This window comes from Microchirus variegatus (genome assembly GCF_963457635.1).
Source record: "Microchirus variegatus genome assembly, chromosome: 17".
In the NCBI taxonomy this organism is placed as follows: Eukaryota; Metazoa; Chordata; class Actinopteri; order Pleuronectiformes; family Soleidae; genus Microchirus; species Microchirus variegatus.
In genome coordinates this window covers 13,936,093-13,962,885 of record NC_139818.1, presented here as the reverse complement: position 1 = coordinate 13,962,885, position 26,793 = coordinate 13,936,093, and the positions used below count along the sequence as shown (strand labels likewise).

Below are 26,793 nucleotides of genomic sequence, written 5' to 3'. Positions count from 1 at the left end.
AATTCTGACCCAAATCAAGTCTTGCTCCATTCAGCAACTGAGCTCCATGAAGAACCTGTTCACTAAAGTCGCTGACAGCTGGAAAACAAGAGATCAGGGAGAGGTGATCGGGGTGACTGCCAATCTCAGAGGAGTCCGATACTTGAGATATCGGAGATCTGCAATCGCCTGCTTGAGATTATAATATAGAGATTATAATAAGAATATAGTTTACGGCTAAATATAAATGATTGACTAATTGACTATATATGGGCTAATAAAATTGGTGTTGCAGTTGCCTGCATGGATGTAAACCAACACTTTGAGCTTTTTTTCTTCTCCATACTGACTGATCCCCCTCTTTGGTCTCTGAATGCCCCCTTGAAACACCCTTAAGTGGCCTAGCTAACAGTTTGATTTGGTTTCTGTTTTATTGCTACAACGCACTCGGAGAGCAGTTTTTATCGGGAAAAAAGTGTACAACAAAATGCCATTTATTATTGATACGGGCTGATATTGAGGCCTGGCTGCGCTGTGGGGCGTTTGTTTAAGTCCGGTCTGGGTATTGTTGTGCAGCCCTTTGCTCCTGACAAGATGACAACTGGCTTCACTGGTTCTGTTTTATGGATCTGTTGACAGAACATGGCGCTGATTTACTGTGAACAAATGTGTTAAAAGGGTTTGGTTTCACTCTGAGAGAATTGATAATGATAATAATAATGAATAAAACATTGTGTATGTACATGCATGTGTGCATGGACACACTCCAACAATGCAGGGGTCTCTCAGGAAAAGCATTTAAGGTACAGTGTGTATTTGTAGCAGTAAAATAAAGAATTAATGAATTTCTTTATGGATGCCTGTGTGTGTGTGTGTGTGTGTGTGTGTGTGTGTGTTTCTGCAGAGTATCTTTGCTCAGTTCCAGTTCAGCAGTGAGCGTGTGCTGCCGTCAGATGCACTGCGGAGCGCTCTGGCCAAGACTTTTCAAGACGAACAACGCTTTCAGCTGGGCATCATGGATGACGCTGCTGAGTGCTTTGTGAGTCTGCGACAATACATGGGCACACACACACACACACACACACACACACACAAACACACTCACACACACATTGGACAAGTGAGGATGCTTATTTGAGGAACTCCTGGGGCTTCGCTGCAGGGATAACCAGTGCAGCAACCTCAAAGTAATATGTTCTGCATTATGTTGTTGGGTCGTTTTGTGTAGCCGCTGTATTTTATTTTGCACCGATAAAAATATGCAGGCTTTCTCTTAATTACAATTCACACGTTTCCAATAAAGTGAAAATGTATGTCGTGTAATCAGGTTGCGTTAAAACTGTGAAGGATATCAATAGTTAGAATGGCTGCAGAATCACTTGTGTTTTTGAGTATACAGTACGTTGTGTAGTAGGCCTAAATAATATTAACATTTTCCGTCTGATGCAGTGTCATATAATCTAATTGAACGTCTGTTACATTCAAACTATCCTCAAATCTTGGGGCAATGTTGATTACCAGCTCGACACAACTCAACAACTGTGTGTTTTGATCCTGCACACAGGAAGTGATTCAATTTATGTCAAAACAGACGGAGGCACAGCAACAAGTGTAAGTAAAGTAAAAGACAAAACAGATAGCTTAAGTTAGCTTAACTTGGCTAAAACAATTGTTATCTATTATCCTTTTTTTAAACTTTTCATTATGTATAATGAAAAGTTAGTTTAAAGTTCGCTTAAGTTGGCTAGAAACAATCAATCTATCTATCTCTCAGCTTAAAGCTAGCTTAAAGTTAGATAAGGTTAGCTAAAACAATTGGTATCTATTTATTAATGAAAAGGTAGCTTAAAGGTTGCTTAAGTTGGCTAAAAACAATCTATCTCTCAGCTTAAAGCTAGCTTAAAGTTAGCTTAAGTTGGCTAAAACAATTTTTATCTATTTAATAATGAAAAGTATGCTTAGTTAGCTTAATTTGGCTAAAAACGATCTATCTATCTATCTATCTATCTATCTATCTATCTATCTATCTATCTATCTATCTATCTATCTATCTATCTATCTATCCATCTATCCATCTATCTATCTATCTATCTAGTTTGTTGATGATTTGACGATACTATACTTCAGAATAATAGCATTAAAAACAAGAAAAAGAAACGAAAATCACTCAAGTTATGCACGTCAATGATATCCCTCTCTAGTCTGTAGCAAACAATTAATGTTGCTTGAACAGAAATCAGTGGCGTCACTGAACCTCCACTCTTTCCTTTTTATGCTTAATCAGTCTAATGATGTAAAAAAAAGACCCAATTTAAAAAAAAAAAAAAAATGAAGAAAAAGCCCTTTTTGACAATCTTCCTATAAAACTGCACTGTTATGCATGTTCTCCCACAGTCCGAAATAGACGGTCAAAAGGTGGGTCAAAATGGGGCAAATATTTATATTTTAATTAACAAATGAAGGTGCTCTAGAGTAAACAGTCCTCGTCAGTTTCACTGAGCTCTGCTCAAATGAATGAGGGCGACTTGGGACAGTGGTTACCAGGCCGAAGAAGAGGGAGTTTACAGCAGGATAACGGTGGAGAAAGCTATGTTAAGAGATGCTCCATCCACGTTCAATACATAGACTTTATGCACTTTGGTCTCTGTGTTAGACAGATAGACAGATAGACAGATAGACAGACAGACAGACAGACAGACAGACAGACAGACAGATAGATAGATAGATAGATAGATAGATAGATAGATAGATAGATAGATAGATAGATAGATAGATAGATAGATAGATAGATAGATAGATAGATAGATAGATAGATAGATAGATACTTTATTCATCTCACAGAGAAATTCACAGTTCAGCAGCTCCAGAATATGTTACAAGATAGAAACATAAGAGTGAATAAATAGGGAAATCCTGCACTTTTAACTTTGCACAGACGTTTTGTTTTCTTCAATTAGACAGATATTGTGACGTATCGCTACATGATTGTCTTGCAATATACTGATCATCACAGAATCGTGGTATCGTGGACCATGTAGTCCTAGAAGACCTAGTTCTATATGTGCGAGTCTGAAGTGGCCGTTGACCCTGTCACATCTACCACACATCTCACCCAGTGTCAGGTGGGACTCAATCTGCAAATGATAGACGGGAAAGCTAATGAATGAATTCATGAAAGAGTAAAAAGGGTTAAAAAAAAACGAGAGTGCGTCATTAGTCACAGGTTTTCATTTGTGTCTTCGTGCTATGCTCACCTTCTTTCCTCACCGCACTTTGTCTCCTGGAGCCTTCCTGTTGCTTTCTCCCACTTCTTTCAGTTTCAGACTCACTCTCTCTTTCTTTCTTTCTTTCTTTCTGCCTACAGACCTCCACAGTGTGCGTGTGTGTTTTATGTGCGTGCCTTAGAGCCGCTGTCTGATCGATTGGTAGTAAATGTGTTCGGTCAGGGAATCCGTCGGCTTCGTATGAAATATAGACGCCGCTCCCACAGTCGGATTAACAAGAGAACCAACGGAGAGGAACGATCAAACACACACACACACACACACACCCTTACTGTACATACAAATACTATAAAAACAAACACTGCACACAGACTCGAAGACACACAACCGTAAATGATGTCCATGTGATTCTCAGGAGAATCTCCTGATGCGAATCCACTTCCACATCAGCGCTGAGAGTAGAGAGGACATCTGCACAGCCAAACACTGCATACCACACCAGAAGTTTGCCATGACTCTGTTTGAACAGGTAGGACACTGTCCCATGGTTCACTTTGGGCCTTTATTTACCTTAACACACACACACACACACACACACACACACACACACACACATACTTACAATGTCTTGTGATGATTCTGAGGGTGTGTTTGCATTGGCAGTGTGTGTGTAACAGCTGCGGTGCCACATCAGACCCCCTGCCCTTCATTCAGATGGTTCATTACATCTCCACGACATCCCTCTGGTAAGACCAGACACACACACACACACACACACACACACACACACACACACACACACACACACACACACACACTGACACACACACTATGCAGTATATCTGGCTGCAAGCTGAGGCTGGGTGGCAGTAAAGGAAGGTACAGCGTGTTCTCTTCTCTCCTGCATGGATCCCTGCTGAACAACTGTACTGTGAGCACGACTACACACACACACACACACACATTATGCACACAGGTGTATGTTCAAGAGCAGGTGAGTTTGTGCATAATGTGTCTCATTATCGCTTAATGTAGCCTACACACACAGCAGAAACATGTGCGCATCCTCAGAGCTGTTACTGTACATACAAATCGCACGCGCTCCGAGTCAATGAAATAAGGAACAGGGGAAGCAATCAATCAGCGGTTTGATTCAGTGGACCCAGGGGGGCGACATAAATCTATAAGTGGAACAGTGGGTCGGAAAGACTTGTGAACAAGAGGGAAATTAGGGGATATATCACTCCATATCTCCTTTGGAAAGAAAACACAGCAGAGGAAATAGAGGGATAAATGAGGGGCAGAAGTACAAATAAACAACACTTTTTCAAGGTAGTTTTGGGGCCCGTCGGAGCGCCACTACAGCTGCCGGGCTAGCGATGCCAGGCTATTTTTACACCCAAGTGGAGCCTGTTGTTGTTGTTGTTTTTATCGTCGCGATAGCCAAATATGCTAAAATCAAAATGAGTAGGATAATAAGAGGGCAACAACGAGGCAAATAAATGTCTGCTTCGTGGTGATTTGTGCATACGTAAACACAAGTGTTCAGACACTGGAGATGAGATGGTGAAAGAGGTTGAGTTCATCTCAGTTTAATGGAAGGAGTGAGAGGAAGGGGAGGAGGAAAGGACAAGGGGGAGGAGAGCTTTTGTCTATTCTTTTTTTTTTTTTTACGTCGTTATGCTCAATGGAATACTTAAAACGGGGAAAAACAATGCTGATTAATTGCGCTCATAATCCCCGCACATGGTAACGAAATTGAATGAATGAACTTGCGAGACAAACTCTCACCAGTTCACAGATAAAAATAAAAACATGTATTTGAGTTTGTCCTGAGAGGACGGTTGTGTTTAAAAAAAGGGATGAAAGCAGCTTAGATGTGCTGTATCTCTGCTTTAAGCCTTGCTGTGGGAGATTCTCTCAAAACTAGCCTCCCCCCCCCCGAAATGATTCCTGTTTTTGATGAACTTGTGCTTTAATAACCGTAGCCATAATAATGTTTGCGTGCCGTTACTGCTCTCTGTTGGATAGTCGTCACGTAGCTTTAGAATTCTTCTCAGAATGGCTGTATAATCATGATTTGTTCTTGGTTTTCCTTCTTTTTTTTTCATCTCCTTTGCTCTAATAAAGCAGACGAGCCCATGGGTCGAGTCGGCCTGAGCATTATTCAGGACCAAATGTAATTTGAAGACAGTCGTTTTACAAATACAGTTTTTTTTCCCTTCAGTTCACAAAAGCCTGTGCAAATTTGCTTTGTTTTGGGAAGTAATCATTCAGAAAGTAGTAGGCTTTTTTTTTTTTAGTTATTTCCATTGTTGTTGTGTTTTATGGCTAATGCTGCAGTAACCAGGCAGTGAGGATGCTGGAGTGCAGAGAGAAAGCCACACCGGACATGTTTGGAGAACTGCTCCGCAACGCCAGCAACATGGGAGACCTGCGCAACTGTCCTGTAAGAGCACACACGTACACATCGACACATTGGATGTACACTACCGTTCATAGGTTTGGGGTCACCTATAGAATTTTTTTGTGTTTTCCATTAACAGTCACACTTTTATTCATCAAAAGAGTTGCAAAATGAATAGAAAATGTAGTCAAGACATTGACAAGATTGGAAATAAGGATTTTTTTATTAGTGCTGGGCCAGTTAACGCATGATGCGTTTCCATGACGACTGACCGGACAAAAGACGCACGTGACGTCATGTTTACGTGACTCGGATTGTTAAAATGAGTCTCTAAAGCAACGCTAAACTTTAAAAACAGAGGCAAGCAGTACACAGGTACGCTGGTTATTTGTAGCACTGCTCTTTTCGTTAAATAAACAGACCCCTCCCAGTTAGACTATAAGTGTGCTAACCGGCGCTAAAAGCAGCTAATGCAGCTAACGGAGCTAACTGGTAAACGGTGCCTGGACTCCGGTGTTGCGGCAGGTATACACGACGTCAAGCGCATCTGTTAAAGTGCATTAACCTAGTGCCCAGCACTAATATTTATTCAAAATAATAATTTTGCATTTTCGTCAAACAGTCAGCAAAACTGTTTTCAGCTGTGCTAACATAATTGCACAAGGGTTTTCTTATCATCCAATAGCCTTCTAACGTGATTAGCAAATGCAATGTACCATTGGAACACTGGAAATGGACCTCCTATACACCTATGTACACGTTCCATTAAAAACCAGATGTTTGCAGCTAGAATAGTCGTTTACCACATTAACAATGTATAGAGTGTATTTCTAATTCATTTAATGTTGTATTCATTGAAAAAAAGTGCTTTTCCTTCAAAAATTAGGACATTTCTAAGTGACCCCAAACTATTAGTGTAATCCAAAAGGAGTATTGTTTTTCTAGAATAGAAAAACAGCTAATTCTCTTTCCTCCTTATATAATTAAAAAAAAAAAAACAGTGATCGTGCAGAGAACTTTATTTTAAAAGTATAATTTGCTCCATGTCCTGTTTGTCAATTTCCCTATGTTCTGTGTTACATAACCATCAGCTCATGTGCATATTCTTCCCAATTTCCTCCCCACTCTCTGATAAGCGAAACATTTTTTCCGACTTCCTCATCAGCCTCCTGTACAGTAAAGCAATGTGCACAGGACACACGCTCCTCGGAAATAATGAATGAATATTTTTAGTCACAAATTGTGAATATTCTCTGGCATAGCTGGTGAAGGTGCGAGATTATTTTGTTTGGCACACGTGTTTGTGTGTGTGTGTGCGTCGGTATTGCCACATGGGAAAGTGCTGTTTGGGCCTTCTCTCATCACGCGCCACACTGCCAACGTGTCCGCACAGAGAACCTCATCTCTGGACACAGTCAAGCAGCTGCCTCTCTCTTCATTCAGCAGCAGCAGCAGCAGCAGCAGCAGCAGCGTCGCCTCCACCACACCAAACACACTAATGAACACAGATAGTTTATTCCTGGCCCTAATGCTGACATTGTGTGCGCAGTCCTACGGGAGTCACATAAACTTGCCTCTGTTTATCGTCCATCCCTCGCAGTGCTGATCTTCTGTTATTACCACCCTGGGCTTTGCTCAAACAAAGTGATGGTATTTGGATGGGAGTGAGCTGCTGGAAGACACTGGAAATGCCAGTTTGAGAGATTATGTGTGTGTGTGTGTGCGTGCGTACATTAGGAATGGGCATTTCAAGCGCACATATTGCTATTTAAATAATCGACAGGACTATCCATGGAATACCCCAACCCAAACGTAAAGTTATTTTCTACAACCAATTCCAGTGCTTAAGAGCAAGTGAAATTAATTAAGGGGTCCACATTGAGTTTTCAGCTTATAATAAAGGCTACAAGTTGCATTCAAGAACCTTGTAAGCATCATAATGTCTGCAACAATATAGTCCACAAAGTAAATGCTTACTGCTGCTGCCATCTGTGACTATTTTTAGTAAATGCAGACATTAAACACAGGCAGGAACACGGCGACAATGGGGAGACAATCTCATATTCAGACCAGTTCAGGCAGAAACAACAGGTGCAGCAATGAGCGACATCTTATTGTCACAGTTCCTGTTTCATTGGAATTGCATTTTGATAACAGAAGGTATCAACTATGGCTATCAATCCATTGACATACAATCCATTATTTTAATCTGCAGCAGTTCATTATATGTCATAAGTATTAAAGTCAGTGAAGAAGAAGAATCAAATAACAGGTTCTAGTTACACAAACATGTGCTTTCATTTAATTTTTTTTTTTTTTTCATAACCTGAGGCCTGTTTCACTAAACCTGACACAAATGCAAACAGTGAGAAATTGCCCTTCAGCTCATTCTCACACGTTTCCTGGACATGAAAATGGAAAGGCTCTGTTGAGCCTTGTATCAGCCATTTACAAGCAACACTTACTTGTAAAACAAGATTCTGCGATGTTGTTGTTGGGTTTTTTTTTTTCCACAAGACTGAATTTAGTTTTTGTACATTTGGCCATGAGGCCTCTTGGCATAATAAGTGCATGTCCCCTAAGATTAATGTGGTATGAACCGCATACACAAGACAATTAGACCAGTTTTAAAGCAATGTTATGTAACTTTTGCTGGATGTGGTCTTGCGATGACTTCTAAGTCTTTTAACTTGCTGGGTCTGGTTGCCTGGTGTGTTTTTTGTCTCTTATTATAATTCTTTTTAAACACCTCTTGCCGTTGTTTTTTTCTATCCGCTCACAAGTTAAGTAGTGCAAGGACGGTGTTCGTGGGAATGAAAAAGGCACCTTTTATAAGCCTTTTATAAGTCGGTGACCCATTTTGAAGCTGTTATTTTAAGGTCTAAAAATACATAACATCCATTTTACTTGTACATCCAAAACAGTTGTATAAACAAATTGAATAAATGTTACTCATCATGTTTCTTGCCCTGTCAGACTTTGTCATAGTAATCCCGCTGTTGTTGCCATATTCCAGTGTGCAATGTAGTGCGTAATGACCAAAACTACAAAAACAAGGCCCACGTTGTAAAACAATTGGAGTTCAGTGCATTAACGACTTAATCTCGGTCATTTTACACACATTTAGACGTGATCGTTTTGCAGTTCATCAGTGATTTGTCAGTTTATCCCATCATGAAGAGGGGAAGACCAGGAAACCCACCCACAACCACAATTCATTCGTAAAGGTTTATTACAAGCAGAAAGCATGTTGCCTCCTCATCTTTCGATCCACTGTTAAAGTTAGGATTGTCTCTTTAATCCAATGCTGCGTGAGTCGTGATGGAGCATAAGAGCAAACACTCTCCTCACTTGTTTCATTTGCTCTGAAGCAAATGCCACAATCAGCATTCTACAAAACCAACAGCATCCTCTGACCAGCAGCACTGTTATGTAACACACACACTCTCTCTCTTGAAAAGCTCTGCATAGCCACAGCAGTGCACAAAACAAAAAAAAGAAAGACACTTTTGTACATAATACACAGAGACCCAACTGCACCAAATCGATCAGCAGTGCATTACAAAGCCCAGTGAATCTGTTTGCCTGATCGTTTGGCGAATAATGTTGTCAGCACTCAGAGTTTCTAAGTAAACCTTTTGTGTCCCATCAGTGTGTCCCAATGCTAACAGATAGCCTGTGTCCCTGTGCGACTCTGCTTTGGCTGCTGCTTCCTGGCTCGTGTTCGTGTCCCTTTCTGAGAACTGAGAGGCAAACCCTGGCAAAATACCTTCCTGACCATTTGTGTCGTGCCAGCACAAGACAGCCCGTCATTTACAAGAGGAGAGCTCTCTTCCGTGTGTTTGTGCATATGTGTGTGTGTGTGTGTGTGTGTGAGAGTTGTGTTTGGCACAGTGTCTGGTTGCCAGGGTGTTCTCAGGCTGTTTCCGAGCCCACTTCGCCAGCACGCTCGCTTGTGCGTGTGTGTGTGTGTGTGTGTGTGCACCAACTCTGCGGTGGGTCATGACTCAAAGGAAGGATTCAGAACACGCGGTTCTGAACTCAACAGAAGGCCCAAGGGACAAATACAAGTCAGCACAGCACTTCCTCCTCTGTCATACTCTCTTACAGCCCTTTCATCATCTATTTCTCCTGTTTTTTTTGTCCCTGCCCCTCATTGTCCTACGCTTTTGCCTCATCCCTGTGTCTATCTTGCGAGCGTGTGTTTATCGCTGCCAACTGAAGGGACGGTTTTGCACCACAGTGACACTCTGTGCCTCACAACAGAGGATAAATAAATCCTGTCGGGTCACATGCTCTCCTTTCTATTAAACCTACTCCCTCTCCCACCCCTCCATCGCAGAGCAACTGTGGCGAGGTGTTGCGTATTCGCCGGGTGCTGATGAACTCGCCGGAGATCGTGTCCATCGGGCTGGTGTGGGATTCGGACCACTCTGACCTGGCAGAGGACGTCATACACAGCCTGGGGACCTGCCTCCGTTTGGGAGACGTAAGGGGATCAAACACACACAACACACACACGTACACTGTCGTCCCTACAGACCTGGCACATGAGCATGTTTTGCAGTTTTCCTATTTTCTTTGTGAGACGCTTGAATTCAAAATGAACCCAAAGACTGGCATTAATCCTTTAGTCACTGGAGCAGCTCTGACTCACTGTGCTCAAAGGTCAAACTCGGAGCATATTGTTTGTGACCTTCAGGCAGCGCAAACTGATGTAATTGCTTTCAAAAGGGGCTTTTTCAGGGTTATGACATGGTTTTAGGGTTAGAATTGTGTTTAGGTTTGGGTTAGGGTAAGAGTTAAGGTTAGGCATTTAGTTGTGATGGTTATTTCAGTGAAGTTTGCGTGTTTGTTACCACTTTAGGAGGGTTTTCTGGTATAAACACTGACCTCGTCAGGACCAGTAGTCCACATGGATGAGGCAGAACCTTATATTTGAGAAACTGGTTTAGTTTAGGGCTAAGATTTGAATTTTCAACTATTTTGAAAATTGATTAATCAGTTTGAAGATTTTTTGACTACTAAAACAAGATTTCTGATTGTTTTAGCTTCTTAAATGTGAATGTTTTCTGGTTTCTTTGCTCCATATGACAAAGAAATCATTAAAACTGAATAATTTTGGTTTGTGGACAAAACAAGACTTTTGAGAACATCATCATTTCCAGATTAATCGATTATGAAAATAATTGTTAGTTGCAGCTCTAGTGAATACAAGTCACTGCAGTGCTCGTCAGAATACTGTAAAGTGTGTACATGCCTATGGATGTGAACAGCACCGCTTCCCGTCAAAATGGTGTTGTTTTGGGAGTGTTGCATGATGGGATTGCGTGACATCAGCTCGCGGAGTTATTACACATCTCATCTCCGAGATTTGCGGAGGAACAGCAAATTACAGTATAACACGCGCTGTCGACCTGACTTCCATTACTCTCATACACAGAAGTGTCTCTTGCTGCAGTTTTCACACCCTCACTCTCTCACACACACGCACACACGCACACACACACATGTCCAACTCCTGATACTCCGTGTCATGACTGAGTAATACTGATGCATTTTAATGCCATTGTCCACATTCTGATGTGATATCTATGAATAATGGATCAGTGACTATGAATGTGTTGTAGTTAAAGTTCTCCACTCCACTGCTCACTCCGGTTTCTCACGCTGCTCTGAGAGGCAGGGAGTCATTAGACTAGAATTGGAGGAATTAACTATTGAATTGTTTTTTCTGTTCTTTTCTTTTGATGTTGCTCTGCTTTTGTCTCTCTTTTTTTTTGCATGTGTTGTCTTTTTTTGCTTCCCAGCTACTCTTTTATGACCTTCCTCTCTCTAAATTAGTCCTAGCTCTGTAAGAGTTAGTCTGCTTTTTAAAAAATATTGTGAGTTGATTACTGTTCCATACAATTGGAAAGACATTTACTAGCCTATATGTTGACATTATTTTATATTGTTTTAACCACGCTGGTCTTGTCACAATTATTGAAATAAGATATATAAGAAACATAGGAGGTCATTATACAGCCATGTACTTAATCCCACAAAATCAGCACTAACGTTTTTGTATGGAGCACAAACGCAAAAGCACCAGTGTCGTTGGCAGCAGCTGACTTTACTGTAAGAGTTGTGTGAATTATCTGTGCGTGAAAAGCCGCAGCACTGTACAGTGTGTTCAGCATACAGCGAGAGGGAAGAGGAGAGCGTGAGGAAAGGAAGAATGTGAAGGATTACTGCATAGAGCATATATATATACAGTATATACTAGGTGAGCAAAAATGTGCTTGTATTCACATTAACTCTTCTGCTGCTCCATCTCCTCCTGTACTGCACACCTCTCCCTCTCATCCCTGCATCTCTCCCTCCCTCCATCCCTGTATCCTCACCCCTCCCCTCCGGACTCTCTCCCTCTCCCTCTCTCTCTCTCCCTCTCCCTCTTTTCCTATAGTTGTTCTACCGTGTGACAGAGGAGAAGGCTCGTCAGGCAGAGCTCTATTTGGTGGGCATGGTGTGCTACTACGGCAAGCACTACTCCACCTTCTTCTTCCAGACCAAGATACGCAAGTGGATGTACTTCGACGACGCCCACGTCAAAGAGGTGAGATACAGTATGGAGTGTGCATGCTGCAGCACAGGGAGGGCGCGCTGTACAGTTTCTGCTGCATCTCCAGTTGTGCCTGTGAGAGCAGGAACAACTGGGACTCTGCTGTATGTTACTTCTCTGATAAAGGTGTAATTCTATCTTTCTGTCGTCTGCAGGTATTGGAGCTAAATTTGGTCTTTTGTTGCAATTCTATATTTGAGCACGAGTTCATTTCTTTATCGAAGGGGAAACATGAGTGTGCTTGTTCCAATGCTGCTCCTACAGATCGGCCCGAAGTGGAAGGACGTGGTGTCTCGCTGTATCAAAGGCCACTATCAGCCCCTGCTGCTGCTCTACGCTGACCCCCGTGGGACGCCAGTGATACTGCAGGAGAGCCCCAACCCCTGTACCAGCTCCAACCCGCAGCTGGAGCTCCAGCACTGCAGCAGCAAGGCTGGTTACGACAGCGAAGACTCTGGTACAGCAAAGATGACATACTCTGCTACAGATCAGATCAGATTACTTTGTGTTTATCATCTGGGGCATGCAAGGTTACAGCTTTAAAGGTCTGACCTTCAACCCTGTAATCCTTCTGTATATGCTGCAGAGACGGAACTTGTTTCCCCCCCCCTCCTTTGACTATTAACATATTGAAAACCAGGATTAACTAAAAGGTCACATCTTTGTCTTTCGCTTCTCTCCCAGGCCGGGAGCCATCCATATCCAGCGACACTCGCACGGACTCTTCGACAGACAGCTCGAGTCACCGCGCCTCTCGAAGCCGATCTCTCCACCAGTCCACAGGCAGCCACCTCTCCAGTGAATCCCAGACCACGGTGGTCTGTAATTACGACATTGGCACGCCACCGCACGCTGTTGACGCCAGAGGTAAATGCTGGAGCCCGCAAATTTAAACTCACAAAAGAGCAAATTGAAAAACTCGCAAACAAGCGCAAATGCACAAGTGACCTCAGCGTTGTCAGAGTGTAAGAGTAACTGTAGAACAACTAAGAGCAAACAAAGGTCAGGATTCAAATTTCAGAGGATATGAAGTGATTTATTTTTTCTGTCCCGTGCTTCATCATTGCAGACATTTCTCTTTATGCGCCTCATTAGTGCTCATCCTCATATTTACTTGGATTGCTGCCTAGATAATTGCTCCCTGTGGGATAAATAAAAGTTATTGGTTTTACTTTCTCCCCCCCCCCCCCCCCCCAACCTTTCCAACCTCTTCTCACATGTTCAGAGTCAGCAGTGGAGGGTCCCCCCCGCCCTCCCTCTCCTCCGCTGCAGGAGTACAAGGAGACGGCCGTCTTCCTCCTGTCCTCCCGCCGGCCTCTAACCTCCTCCTCGTCTTCGTCTCGTCCCCTCTCCTCCTCCTCATCGTCAGGAGTAGGGGGCTGTGAGGGTGGGGCTGGGGGCCCCCACTGGGAGGATGAAAGCACCAGCAGTGAGAGCAAGTCCAGGTACTGCACCTATAGCTAGGTTTCTATCCAAATGTATCAAAACTTTCAACCATATTTTGCTATAACTTGATGACTTGTATTACTGAATTAATGTTTGCGTCTTGCACTAAGTAGAGGAATGTTGTTGTTTTCCTCATCATTAGCTGTTAAACGCCGTTTCTGCTACTTTTCATATCAGTCGTGTGATTCCGCAACTTCATTTTATTCACTGAATCAGTTATTTTCTGTTCTTCCATCTGCCCCCCCATGTGAAACGTTAAATATTAGGTTTTATCGAGACTTTTAATTCATATGTACGTTATTAGGTTGTTAATATTGATCCATTACATCGCCACTATTTATAGATACGCTGGTCCAAAAGACCCCAGAGATTGGGGTCACAAATCTGAGGAAAATTAATAATGAGGGAAGAAAGAAGGAAGAAAACTGCCAGATACACAAATCTCTTATGGATATTTTAGGGGATATTTAAACGATTATTGGACTTTGAATCAACTTAAGTACAATACAATACTTAAGGGTGGGCAAAAATGTTCAAATCAGTCATTGTAGATAATTATCGAGATAAATGTCAGATAATTAATTATCTGACATTTGTAATTTATTCTCCAGAGTGAAAATTCAATAAATCAGTTAGTTGTGGTTCATGGACAGAAAGACATTTTACAAATCTGATGCAAAACATCCAAAGCAATCATGTCTCTGGCTCTCTCTTATCTATATATATAAATATATTCCTGGTATTCTTTGTAAATTTCACATGCTCCTCATACTGTTTAATAATACATGACAACTGCAACATCTAAAACTGAGAAGCCCATGCACTGTACATTAGCCTCTTTTTTATAGGCACTGCACATAATTAATTTTAAAAGCATTTTATAAAACATTTCTTTCAATTATGCATTGATGTTCATGAAACCGTGTATATCCCTAATCATCAAAATGAGAAGAGCCATATCATTTTGTATTTCTTTATATAACATTAAAGCTCTCTCCCTCGTTCTCCAGCTCTTCTGGAGGCCGCTACAGGCCCACCTGGAGGCCTCGGAGAGAGGCCCTGAACATCGATAGCATCTTCATCCGCCAGCGAGCCTCCTCTCTGGGATACAACACCCTGCCTGGTCCCTCTCTTCCTCCGGAGCCCCGGGACTCCCTCCCCTCGGCGGGGCCCACTCCACCCACACAGCCAGGGCTACCGGAGGTGGAACGGAGAGCGATAGGGGAGTTGGAGACGGGGTTTGGGCTGGTGGGGCAGCCCAGGTCTCTGGGCAGCGGGCGGACGATGGGTCCCCCTCCCCCTCCGCCTCTGAGAGGGGTGGAGCACCAGCCACGTCTCATTCAGAGAATGGAGAGTGGCTACGAGAGCAGCGAGCGAAACAGCAGCAGCCCCGATAGGTAGGAAATTACGATTACTGTCTCTACTTTTGCTTCCCTCTTGTTCATCATCTTTCCCTCTGTTGGTTTCTTTGTCACTCTTTTCCCATTCAGTTCCACTTTATCAGCATCAAATATAAATGTGACACTAATAATAACAAATGGTCCCACAGTAGAGGGGCTTAGCAACAGATCAATCACTGAGCACATTTGTCTATCTATATAATTGGCATTCTCAACAGTGTTTCCCTTTTGTCTCTTGCTCCCTCTCTCTCTATATCGTCTTTGTACGTTTCTCCACAGGGAGGTGGGGCAACAGAAACGGGTGCTGATGTCAGGACCGTCATGGCGTTCAGTGCCCAAGTCAAAGAGCAGTGGTGCCATCCTGCAGGAGCTGCCCTCAGCCAGCTGGGGTAGACGCACCACCACAGGTGTGCATCCGCGTATATCTACGCACTACTGTTACGTCACCGTGCATCTGCTGCGATTCACACATGATTCACCTCATATCTTGCGCGATGTGTGTTCAGGCTCAGGGCGCAGCGAGCTGGACGAGCTGCAGGAGGAGGTGGCGAGGAGAGCTCGCCAGCAGGAGCAGCAGAAGCGGAGGGAGGCGGAGCGGGAGGCGGCCATGGGATTCAACCCCAAACCCAGCAAATTCATGGACCTGGACCAGCTCCAACACCAGGGTAAGAAAAGAATGAAGGAATAATGGTGTAAAAGTGGGTGGAGAAGGAAAAAAATGTTTTCAAGTATAAATGTTTATAGGATTGTAAAGTCGGTTAATGAAAATGAATTAAAATAAAGGCAGGTTTTGTCCTCATGCCTACAGTTTATAGAGCAGCCATTCCCAAAACTATGAGTGCAGGGGCCCACTTTGAAATCTGAAAACTCTGTGAGGCCCAAAACCAAACCTTAAACCACGACTCTGATCAACACACAAGACGAGGATCAATAATTCCCCATATAAAGTATTGATACAAAAATTTTGATACATTTAGCTTCACAACAACGTGCGTAATTATCCATCAACGTAAATTAAACAATTAATAATTTAGTCCAAATACTGAAATAGTAGGCCTGTGACTGGCTGACATGGGATACCTACACACAAAACTCCACAATAATAAAACCAACATCAACATGAAGAAGCCTTGAAAATAGAATTTAAACACCATTGCTTTGTTTTATTCCTTATAAATTATTTCTTAAAATCTATTGTATATTTTTCCAGCAAGGTTTTTTATTTATTTGTTTATTTAAAAGGATCCCCATTAGCTGTCACCAAAGTTAGACAAGCTAGTCTTCCTGGGGTCCACAAATAAGTTCTTACAAAATCTAAAAGCAGTGAAACATTGCAGACATAATTATAAGCATCATCAGTACATTTTCAGAATAAATTCTTACAAAATCTAATTTAAAAGCAGTGAAACATTGGAGACATCATTATAAACATATCAATAAATGTACAGAATAAGTTCTTAGAGCATTACATTCATTGTTACATTCTGTCTGTCCATCCCCAACTCACAAACTTAAATAGTGTATTCTCAAATGGTACTTGAAAGATACTTTACTATTCAGTTTGCGTATATTCAGTGGACAATTATTCCAATAATTGATGCCACGATAAATAACCGTTCTCTTAAAAGCATTTTGATTTTGGGCGATTTCCAGCAAGGTATAATTTGGTTACAAAACTGAAAATGAAAAACACATTTACTTTATTTATTTATTTATTTATTTATTTATTTATTTATTTATTTATTTGTTATTACTGACTTTTCACAGCACACCTGCAGTACTGTCACACTTTGCGAATCATGTTGTAGATTATTTATCTTTGGGCAAATTAACATCAGATGAATAGAGTTTTTTTTAAGAAAACATGTGTGAACTACACTGTTAGAAATAAGGGTTCCAAAAGGGTCCTTCTACAAGGGCTGAGGTTCTACCTGGAACCATTTGCTTCAAGGGTTCTTGGTAACACTAATGGTTCCAGTAAGAACCATTTTGATCCAGAGAACCCTTTAAAACCCCTTTCCTGAATAAAGGCTTTTAAACGGGTTCTTGGTGGAACCCTCCAAAAGGAAACCAGGTGGAACATTTATAAAAAGGTTCTACCTGGAGCCAAAAAGGGTTCTCCTATGAGGACAAGCTGAAGAACCTTATATGGTTCTTAACACTTTTATTTCTAAGAGTGAACTACCTCTTTACATGGAATCATACCTGCCTTTAAAACAGCACAGGGCAACTTCTCAAAACCCGGATAGTGAAGAGCCATCAGTTCATTTCAAATCCACCCTCGCTTTTCACCTCGAAAAATAATTAAACAGAGGCGATTACACTTGTAATGGAGGGCTGTGAGACTTTTTCCTCTTTTTCTTTTTTCATCAATTTGTCATCGAGCGTATCCTTGTGTGAAAATCTCACCTGGTGAGTTCGCATTATCACCTGTTGTCTTGTTAAGTGGTGACAGTGACTTATTTGTCCATGTTTCTGTCTGACCTCCTCTCTGTCCTCTTCCCCCATCTGTTCGTCTGTCGCTGCATCTGTCTCTCTACGTCGATATTCTCTATTCGGTCATTAATTCAGTATGTGCTTTCATAACTGTATATATCGGGTTTTTGCGTGTGTGAGGTGTGTGTGTGTGTGTGTGTGTGTGTATTCTAGAGCTGTAGACGAAGATGTTAATTTAACCTGTTAATTTAATAGCCACACAGACTCTAATCTCGCCTGTGGTTCCGAGAGGAGATTTTCGTCGGATATTTAGAATATTTGGCTCAATTTGTCATTTTACATCATCCGAGTAATCTCATTTCAGGATTAAGGGGGGGCCACTCATTGTCATCCCAAACAAGGAGAATGTGGTTTTGAAAAATGTAGGTGCACACCAGAGAGGACGGGTCAAACAGGTGCTTTATGGGAAGTGTATTTGGCACTCATCTGGTGTGCGTCGGACACTGGGACCTCTGCAGCGATTTAGCACATTTTTATTTTCACTTGACTGACCCAGAAATTTGCCATGAAATTTGCTACAGACATTCATGATGGCTCCTAATGATTGCCGCGATCCCCCCAGACTTTTCCTTAAGCCCCACAATGACTTTGAGATTTGTTCATTTGAGACAACTCGACATGCCCTTAATGGATTTAAATGAAAATGTGCACAGTCATGTGTCCTGTGGCACGAATCATTATAAAACCTTTAAAATACCTGCCAAAATGAGGGCTTTTTTTTTTTTTCGTTTTTTTATTCCCATGAGCCTCAGCTGACGCGGCATCAACGTTTATATCGAACTATCTGTGCATTGCACACAAAATTACACATTACTCGTACTGTAAATAATGTCTTTAAAGAAAATAAAGGAGAGGAAATTCCACATTATGGATTCCACCCGCCGTTAAGCACCAAAGAAAGAACTGTAGTGGAAAAGAGCCTGGTCTTACTGCACACTATTGTAAACCTTATTTTTCAAGTAGTACACATTTGTGACTTATGTCCATAGAGGCCTGGAAAGGCTTGACACTGCTGGAAAGACAAAATTTAAGTCCATATTCCGTGTGTGTGTGTGTGTGTGTGTGTGTGAGAGAGAGAGAGAGAGAGTGAGTCATGTGTGAAATGCAGGTGTGCAGGTTTTCCCCTCCAGCTCAGCACAAACTAAATCTATATCAGGGGTTATTATTCCATGTCCTGTCTGTCCTACCATTTGTGTGTGTGTGTGTGTGCTCCTGTGTGTTCATACTCATGTATCTGACACACAGACACATGTGCCCGGCTCGCTCACGTGCATGCACGCACACACGCACACACACACACACACACACACACACACACACACGCACACACACACACACACGCACACGCACACGCACACACACACACACGCACACACACACGCACACACATCGCTGCGAGTACATTCAACCTTGATGAACTGAAAGGACACATTTCTGAAAAGGAACAGATGGCATCACTATGGCGCGGGTTACATAACGGAACTTGAGTTTCCACATCCGTATCAATGGTTTCAGGTGAACTCCAGACAAAGTGCCTCGCTGTAAGAGGTCATTACTGATGACGACAACAACAACAACAACAAGAGAGCGGCCTTCAGCCCTCCTTCAATCGTTCTCCTTTACTGCATCGTAGTTATAACAAACTAACACCATTCAGGGTGCGTTCACAAGGCTACGTACTAAAGAAAAGCTTTCTCTGAAAACAAATCTTTTGACCTGTCCCTTGTTTTTTTCTTCTCCTCCTGTAGCTCAGTGAACGTAGCCTCAACTTTGCTCCTCATTTGATCTAATGTCTTTGACTCACTAACTGCAGAATAAATTAACATATTGATACATTAACACCAGAGTTGTGAAGTGGTGGGGAGTGTGTTTTTTTGCCATTTGCCAACGTGAGCTACGTTGAGAGAATAAATGAGAAGTTCGTACATCTTTATACGTTTGCAGTTGAGATGGCGTGATCGATGGCCGGAGTGCCACGACACCCACGATGCCCCCGAGCTGCAGCAAACCCGACGTGCTCTTTGGATGTGATCGGGAACAAAATACTCATAAATAAATAGGGCATAAATCCGTGTGAAACTGGCCCAGGGTGTGAACGTGAACCGAATGAATTGGAATTTATTGTCTGCAGCTCAGCGTAAGCAGCAGAATTGTAAACTGGGGAATGCTGGATATCACGTTTGAGTATCTTACTCCACACTCTTAGAAATAAGGGTTCTAAAAGTGTTCTTCTACATGGGCTGAGGTTCTACCGGGAACCATTTGTTTTTCAAGGGTTCTTGGTAACACTAACGGTTCCAGGTGGAGCCAAAAAGGGTTCTCCTATGAGGACAAGCCGAAGAACCTTATATGGTTCTACTGAGCACTTTCATTTCCAAGAGTGCAGACATGATTCTCCATGTAACAAATTCTCCTTCTTCCATAGAGAATAAATGAGCAGCCTACAACATGACTCTGCCAAAACGCTGTTGCTGATTTTCAGTAACTTTTATAGTGACGTATATACATATATATATATATATATATATATATATTTATGTACAGGATTTTTTGATTGCATCAGATTTACATTTTTATCTGTCCGACATCCAGTCCAGTAATTTTGACCGTTATTGAACTAAGTATCAGTATCAGCTCATCCAAACTACTTAGTATTCCGAGTTGACCTCCTTATATCCATATAATAGCTTCTTATCATAATCCCTTTTTTTAAAGTTGTTAATTTAATCAGTTTAAACTAGACTATTAGTAATCATTTAACACCCACTCCCACTTTGCAACTGTATAGAATACACATGTAGACTCGAAGAGCGTAACGCATGCCAGCCCCCATCATAACCACTCTTTCTGCTCTTCTCTGTCTCAACTTTGTCCCACTCATACTCCGGTGACCTCACTCTCCCTGTCGATATATATATATATCTTTCTGTCTTTTTTCCCCCCCTCCTCCTCCCGCTCTATCGGTAACATCCTCAGCTGTGCTCAGACCCCTGCATGAGGCTAACGCTCATAGCGGATTGGCTGTAGCTGCGTGCATGAGGAGCACTGGGGGCCCAATCAAACGCAGGCAGGAACAGGAAATGGAACGGCAGACGGGAAGCGTCCGTCCGCAGGGGCCTCACAGGTACCAACACTGTCACCTCCTTATGTGTCTGCAATGGTACCTCAGACCCTCTTATTTACCCCCCTCCCTCACTTGTACTCAAACCCACTTTAGGACTATTGTGTGTGTGTGTGTGTGTGTGTGTGTGTGTGTGTGTGTGTGTGTGTGTGTCCTTTTGGGTGCTGGCTGTTTAAAAAAAAACACCTTTGTGTGTTTGTCTTCAGCTCTGGCTGCTCAAAATCCCAGAATCCTCCCTTTTTTTTTTTTTTTTTTCTTTGTGAAACCCCAAGCACAGCACTCTCGCACCCTGCTGTCTCCGTATGTGTGTGTGCGTGTGCGTGCGTCTGAATGTGCGTGTGTTTTTCCAAGCACACACATTTGACTATATCCAGTAACTTCTTCTCCCTCTGTGTTTGTGTGTCTGTTGCAGTGCAGTAAAAGCCTGCTTTTCTGAGCTCTGTGTTGCCACCGAGAATAATAACAGAGAGGTTGTGTTGCTCTCTGCTTTTCTGTGCTTCACCGCTTCCCTTCATTGTTTTTTTTTTGTGTGTGCCCGTTCTTTGTCGCCGTGTGCCGCCGTGTGCTCTGCTGATCTTTTCTTCCACGCACTGTGAAGCTGCAGTTTCTGCCCTGTGTCCTGCTTTGAGATTGCAGTCAGAGATTCTGTGCTGTGGTTTGTGTTTTTTTTTTTTTTGCTTCTTGCTGCGGTGAACTGTGTGTCAGTATGTTTCACTTTTGATGTGTTAGGGTGTTTTTTTGTTTGTTTGTTTGTATATGTGTGAAGGAAAAGTCAGCATCAGCAGTTTGTTTTCAACAAGAGCTTTTCCCCCGCAAATGGAAACATTTTTATTTTAAGCTTTTTGTTCCAAAATGTAGTGAAAACTTTAATATGTAAAAGCAGACAGACTCCAAATCTAAACTGTGTGATAACATAAAATAATATATGCAGTATAAATTGGGTATTTGTTATAAATAAGTTATGAGATGAGATGGAACCTTTAGACTTCACAACAAAAAAATCCAGGGATACTAATTTATACTCTTTTTACAATAAATGTAATGTATTTATTAGTTATCATAAGATATCTATTTTTTATTTGGTCAATTCATTGAGCTTTGAGTATCTGTGTCTTTTCTCACATGTATTGGGTAATGTGAGGCTTTAGGAATGTGTGAGGTTTCCTCTTGTCCATATAATTTTATAGATCAGACAAATACGATAACAATAATAACAATAACTATATACATCTAGTCTAAAAAAGACGTCAACGAGCATCTCAAAGTAAACTTAGCCTTGTGTTGAGATAGGAAATTACTAATATAGTAATTCTCCTGTGAGATGCGGTGAGGAGTCTCAGTGCTGCAGCCGAATAAAGACGACGATCGTTGGCGTATTAATTGTTAATGTTCGCCTCAGCTTTAGCTTAAACTGCAGCGAAATTTGCTCGAGAATTAATAAACTGTAAATCCAAACTGTTAACAGCAGGACTGAAGTAACAGGAGGAGGTGGTGGTGGTGGTGGTGGAGGTAAAGCTCAGCACTCAGCCGCTTTTATTACCTTCCTCCTCTCCTCTATTGATCAACACAAGCCTCTGATTTATGGCCCGCTGCTGCAAAGCCTGCTGGGTAATTACTGAGGCCGAAAAGAGACGGGAGAGTTAATGTGGGGGGATGGGGGGGTGGGCTGGATCCTACTTCGACACATATAGGCCTGCACTCGCACACTTGGATCAAAATAGACACACACGCACATTCACTGACTTGCTGTTCACAAATACCAACACACACACACACACACACTAGTTCCCAGCGATAGACTGCAGAATATGTACGAGAACATCCAACATACATCATAACCTCCACATATCAATATATGTAAATCAATAAAGTAATATAGTGTCCCCGTGAGACTGAGCTACTCCGCACTGTTGAAGCAGAACATTTATCCTCAGTGTCGACGTACTGCGCCAGGTTCTCGGTGCAGCAGAGAGCGTGGATTAGACTGTTTTGAAAATCAGATTACAGTCGAAAAAAATCTTTTCCTCGTCCGAGTCACTCATACAGCATGTTCAGATCAGGAAGTGACGCTCGTGACGCCTGATTCACGAGCAGCATGGCTGCGAAATGCACAGAGCAACGCTTTTGCACAAGGCTGCATCATTGTATGTGTGTGTCGCTGTTTGTTTTGTACGTGAGCGTGTGTGTGTGTGTGTTTGTGTGTATCGGTGTCTGCTTGTTTATCCTGATATGCTGTTGTGACCTTCCCTCTATGCAGTAACTCACCTGACGTCAGAGCACTACAGCCCCCCCCCCCACCTCCTCCTCCTCCGTCTTCTGCTTCTTTATTTTTGTGCTGCTGGCTGACTGACACCCTCCCTCTCCTTCACTATCCTCTAGTGAACAGCCTGGCCCGGTCCAAGTTCTGCTGACGCCCAATCAGGAGGAGGAAGAAGACGTGGCAGTGCCCAACCAGGATTCTGCTCTGGGCCCGGACCCGCCCCTTCCACTCTATCGGCCGGCTCCCCCTCGCCCCCCTCTCACCCTCAACATTACTCACCCTTGTGCCCCTTCCAGCCGAGCGAAGGAGGACGAGGGTGGCTGTGTGCGGAGGAGAAGAGAGGAAGAGGAGGTTGGGAGGGTGGGAACAGGGGTGAGGATGTGCGAGCTGCTGCAGGCAGGGGGGGTGAGCGTCAGACCTCTCGGGAAGCATCTCGCCATCTCTCTGCCCTCGCTTCCGTTGCGTCTCTGGGATACACACACCGCACACTCCACACACCTTGAACCCCCACACACACACCTCCCCCCTCCACCCTCTCCCCCGCCCTCCCCCCTGGAAGCAACCGGGGAGAGGAAACCTCTCGCGCCTCTCTGGCAGCCGCCGCAGCCCCAGTCCCCGGCCGTCGCCACTCAGCACTGGCTGAGGCACGGAGCCGCCTCTGACGGCAGCACACGTCATTGGTCCTCCTGGAGTTTGGACCGCCCTGATGCCGTGGTGACGCCGTACAGCACACCCCCAGACTGCTGTGTCCCCATCGGGCCGCGGGTGTCCAGCCAGAACTACAGCTACAGTTGCCAGTCCTCTCCAGGGCACTACGGCTCCCAGCATGCCCCAGGGCAACACAGTGGCCCTCGCAGCGAACGCGAAGAGGCTGAGCTGTCAGAGCTCGACTCCCTTTACCAGGCCAGTCTACAAGCAGGAAAGACAGGTACACACACACACACACACACACACACACAGCCTCAACAAAGTGGCATCCTTAACCTTAAACACAACCAGTTAATCCTAACTAGCTATTGCTACCATGAGGATGAATGTCCTAATGTCTATGGTCAGTAGTTATGCCAGAAAAGGTCATAAAAACATAACAAATGCAAGTGTGCACACACTCACACACACTCACACACCAAACCAAGAGGCACTTTGTTAAGTAGTATTCAAACTTCATTCATAATAGTATATTAATCCCCAAATAATGAATAGAGTGGATTCCATAATCATATAACACTGCTAATTATGTAGCTCAATTGTGAACCAAATTCTGCAAATAGTAGTCCAATTTTAAACACTATTAATAGAAAATGTATATATATGTTGGACTGTTTGTCAGATAGTCAGGGTTTTGCTGTTAGTTTTCAAAACAGACATTTGTGCATACTTTAGTTTGATTCCTAATCTTGTATTTACTGAAAAGTCATGGTCACATCCATGTTTTTATGTTTGCACTCACTCTTCTTTCTTTGTAAATCTGTGAAAATCCATAGCTCCATTGCAATTGATTGAGGTTCCAGTTAAAATGACTGCTTTTCAGTTTTTATATGTATTCACTGTTCTTCAGAGATTTCTTTGCCACATTATTTTCACCGAATTACAGAACTTTGTTTTTTCGGTGTTTAATGGCTTTTGGCATCTGAAATGTTGCATTACTGCCTTTTCAGTACATCATAAAACTCCCTTTTCCTGGTTTTTGGTGTCGTCACCTGTTCCCCAAATTTGCTTCAGCTGAAATCAGAGTTCCCAGATATAATTAACTGTAAAACGCTTATAGAATATTGCATATGATACAGAGATTTTTTAATTTGTTGATAGTGCAACCATAAAAAAAATTTCATCTTGTGTTTGCATCAGAATGGTATTGTGATATATAGTACAGTAGTAAGAAGAAGTGTATCCGGCTGCTAATGAGCCTAAGTCAAATGGCACATGTCGTATTTTGCAGAGGAGGCTCAGGCTGTGTTCACCGTGTCACCTGCTGACTGTGTGTGTCTCCAGGCTGCAGCCCATCAGAGAGGCTCATATCCAGGGTGGGAGGGCAGGGTCGCTCTAAGACCCCCAACGCAGACATGGAGAGGAGTGTGTACGGGGCAGACTGCACCAGCACCCCCACCTACCTCAACAAGGTGACACTGGCGTCTTTAAATTGCAACACTCCGCAACCCACCCTCGCCCCCACAGGTCAGCATTTGGATCCATTTTCCAACATCTGACAGACATTTTGTCCCCCCGCAGCCAATGATGTTGCGTGATCTGCGCTTTGGGGCGGAGCCTGACGATGGGGAAAATCGGAGGCAAATTGGACGCAGCCTGAGTGGCACAGTAGTGACCTCGCGCCGCAGCCGCATGACTGCTACCCGCAGCTTTGTGAGTGGCATTCCCTCAGCTCTCTGCTGCCCCCTTATGGCTGTGCTCTTGAACTGCATCTGCCTGATACATCACCGTGGCACTTTACACATTGCTTTCCCCTGTGCTCTTCTTCCCCGCTGTTTGTCCTGCTTTTCTGTCCTCTTTCTCTGTGCTTCTCGTCCTTCTCTTTCCTCTCTCTCCCTCTAAGGTGAAGCAGACTGATGTCAGTTCCTCTCCTTGCTTACTTCCTCTCTTCTGAGTCCCTGTTGCTATTCCACCACTATCATCTCTTCCATCATCCTCATCACCAACACCTTGTCATGACCACCTCCCTCCACTGCTTTACAGGTAAAGCTTACATGATGTTACATGTAATATGTACATGTGAAGAATGGGGACAGTATACTTGTGTGCCAGATGAATGTTTTGAGAGCAGCTTTAGAATCAAAACAGAATTGCGAGGTTTTAAGTCTTGTCCTGGTATTTTATGAAAACACTGGTGAGCATTTTAGTTTCTGGCAAAGCAGACTCATCCGGCACTAAAGTAGGCTAAGCCCCTGTTTGCACATGGCTGTATCGTGGGGATGTGGACTGATTATGTATTTATTATTTTTTTTACTGTGGACAGCCAGTTCTTTTTTATCCCTGTGCAAAGATGCCATGTGTCAAGTGTCAAATTACACTAAGACATGGATAATAATTCAAAATATAGTCAGAGCAACAGAATCAGTGCAAATCGCCCTTTACAGTGTGCTGAAATTTGCCAAGCTGCATGTTTTTGTGACAGAGGTGTCACTTTGTACACGTATCGCACCTCACAGTATCCGCCTTTCTTATAACATGTTGTTTATCATATGCCAATTACAGCATCTCTTTAGCAGAGACACTGTATTTTTATTATTATTTTTAATATCTTAGATTAAAATAACTGGGTTGAACCACAGGGGAAAAAAAGACATCTTTCTTTCAGGAAAAAAAAATATTTTATCCATGTCCCATAAACCCATTAATTGGGGTTTTATTTTAGAATTAAGTCTGTTCTTTGAGGACAAAAAGAAGCGTGTTGCTGTGGTGAAGTGTTACGTGCATGCTTCCTCTCACAGCTTCCATTCTCTGCATGCAGTTTATCATGGAGCTTTGAGGTTCATCTCTTGTATGCTTGTGTTGCTGTATCTTAATTTATAAGTCTATCTTGGAGTCTGGTCCCGTCATATCTTCAATCATACAGGACTTTTTCTGAGGCATTTAAGTATTTAAAAACACAACTCCTCTATTCTGTGACATACTTTATTTTATTATACTTGATTTATTTTGTAATGTTTTTGGGAGTTTTCTTTACATTGTATGCTGTATGCTGGAGTGGTTGTATCACCTTTTGAGGAGATTTTGATTATCAGGTGAGACGACCAGTGATGGAGTCTCTGGAGTCAGTGATGAAAAGCTTTATTGATGACAGCTCAGTACCAATGAGAATTAAGATAATGCCAAACACCAACAACAACAACATGTTAAC

At 42.8% G+C, this 26,793-nt stretch overlaps 1 protein-coding gene across 1 annotated transcript in view; it reads left to right on the top strand.

The window, feature by feature from the left end:
* usp54b (ubiquitin specific peptidase 54b) overlaps nucleotides 1–25,144 on the top strand; it is a gene marked incomplete at both ends in the record, with an annotated part of 41,071 nt that extends 15,927 nt beyond the window's left edge. The window contains 15 exons of the mRNA XM_083903674.1: nucleotides 884–1,018; nucleotides 3,619–3,732; nucleotides 3,867–3,949; nucleotides 5,547–5,652; nucleotides 9,953–10,099; nucleotides 12,059–12,208; nucleotides 12,479–12,671; nucleotides 12,899–13,081; nucleotides 13,440–13,659; nucleotides 14,671–15,057; nucleotides 15,340–15,467; nucleotides 15,567–15,725; nucleotides 22,935–22,947; nucleotides 23,057–23,865; nucleotides 24,930–25,144. Of these exons, the coding sequence (XP_083759800.1) occupies nucleotides 884–1,018; nucleotides 3,619–3,732; nucleotides 3,867–3,949; nucleotides 5,547–5,652; nucleotides 9,953–10,099; nucleotides 12,059–12,208; nucleotides 12,479–12,671; nucleotides 12,899–13,081; nucleotides 13,440–13,659; nucleotides 14,671–15,057; nucleotides 15,340–15,467; nucleotides 15,567–15,725; nucleotides 22,935–22,947; nucleotides 23,057–23,865; nucleotides 24,930–25,144 (3,042 nt within the window). The remainder of the gene's footprint in view (nucleotides 1–883; nucleotides 1,019–3,618; nucleotides 3,733–3,866; nucleotides 3,950–5,546; nucleotides 5,653–9,952; nucleotides 10,100–12,058; nucleotides 12,209–12,478; nucleotides 12,672–12,898; nucleotides 13,082–13,439; nucleotides 13,660–14,670; nucleotides 15,058–15,339; nucleotides 15,468–15,566; nucleotides 15,726–22,934; nucleotides 22,948–23,056; nucleotides 23,866–24,929) is intronic.
* Between the last annotated feature and the right edge of the window lie 1,649 nt (nucleotides 25,145–26,793).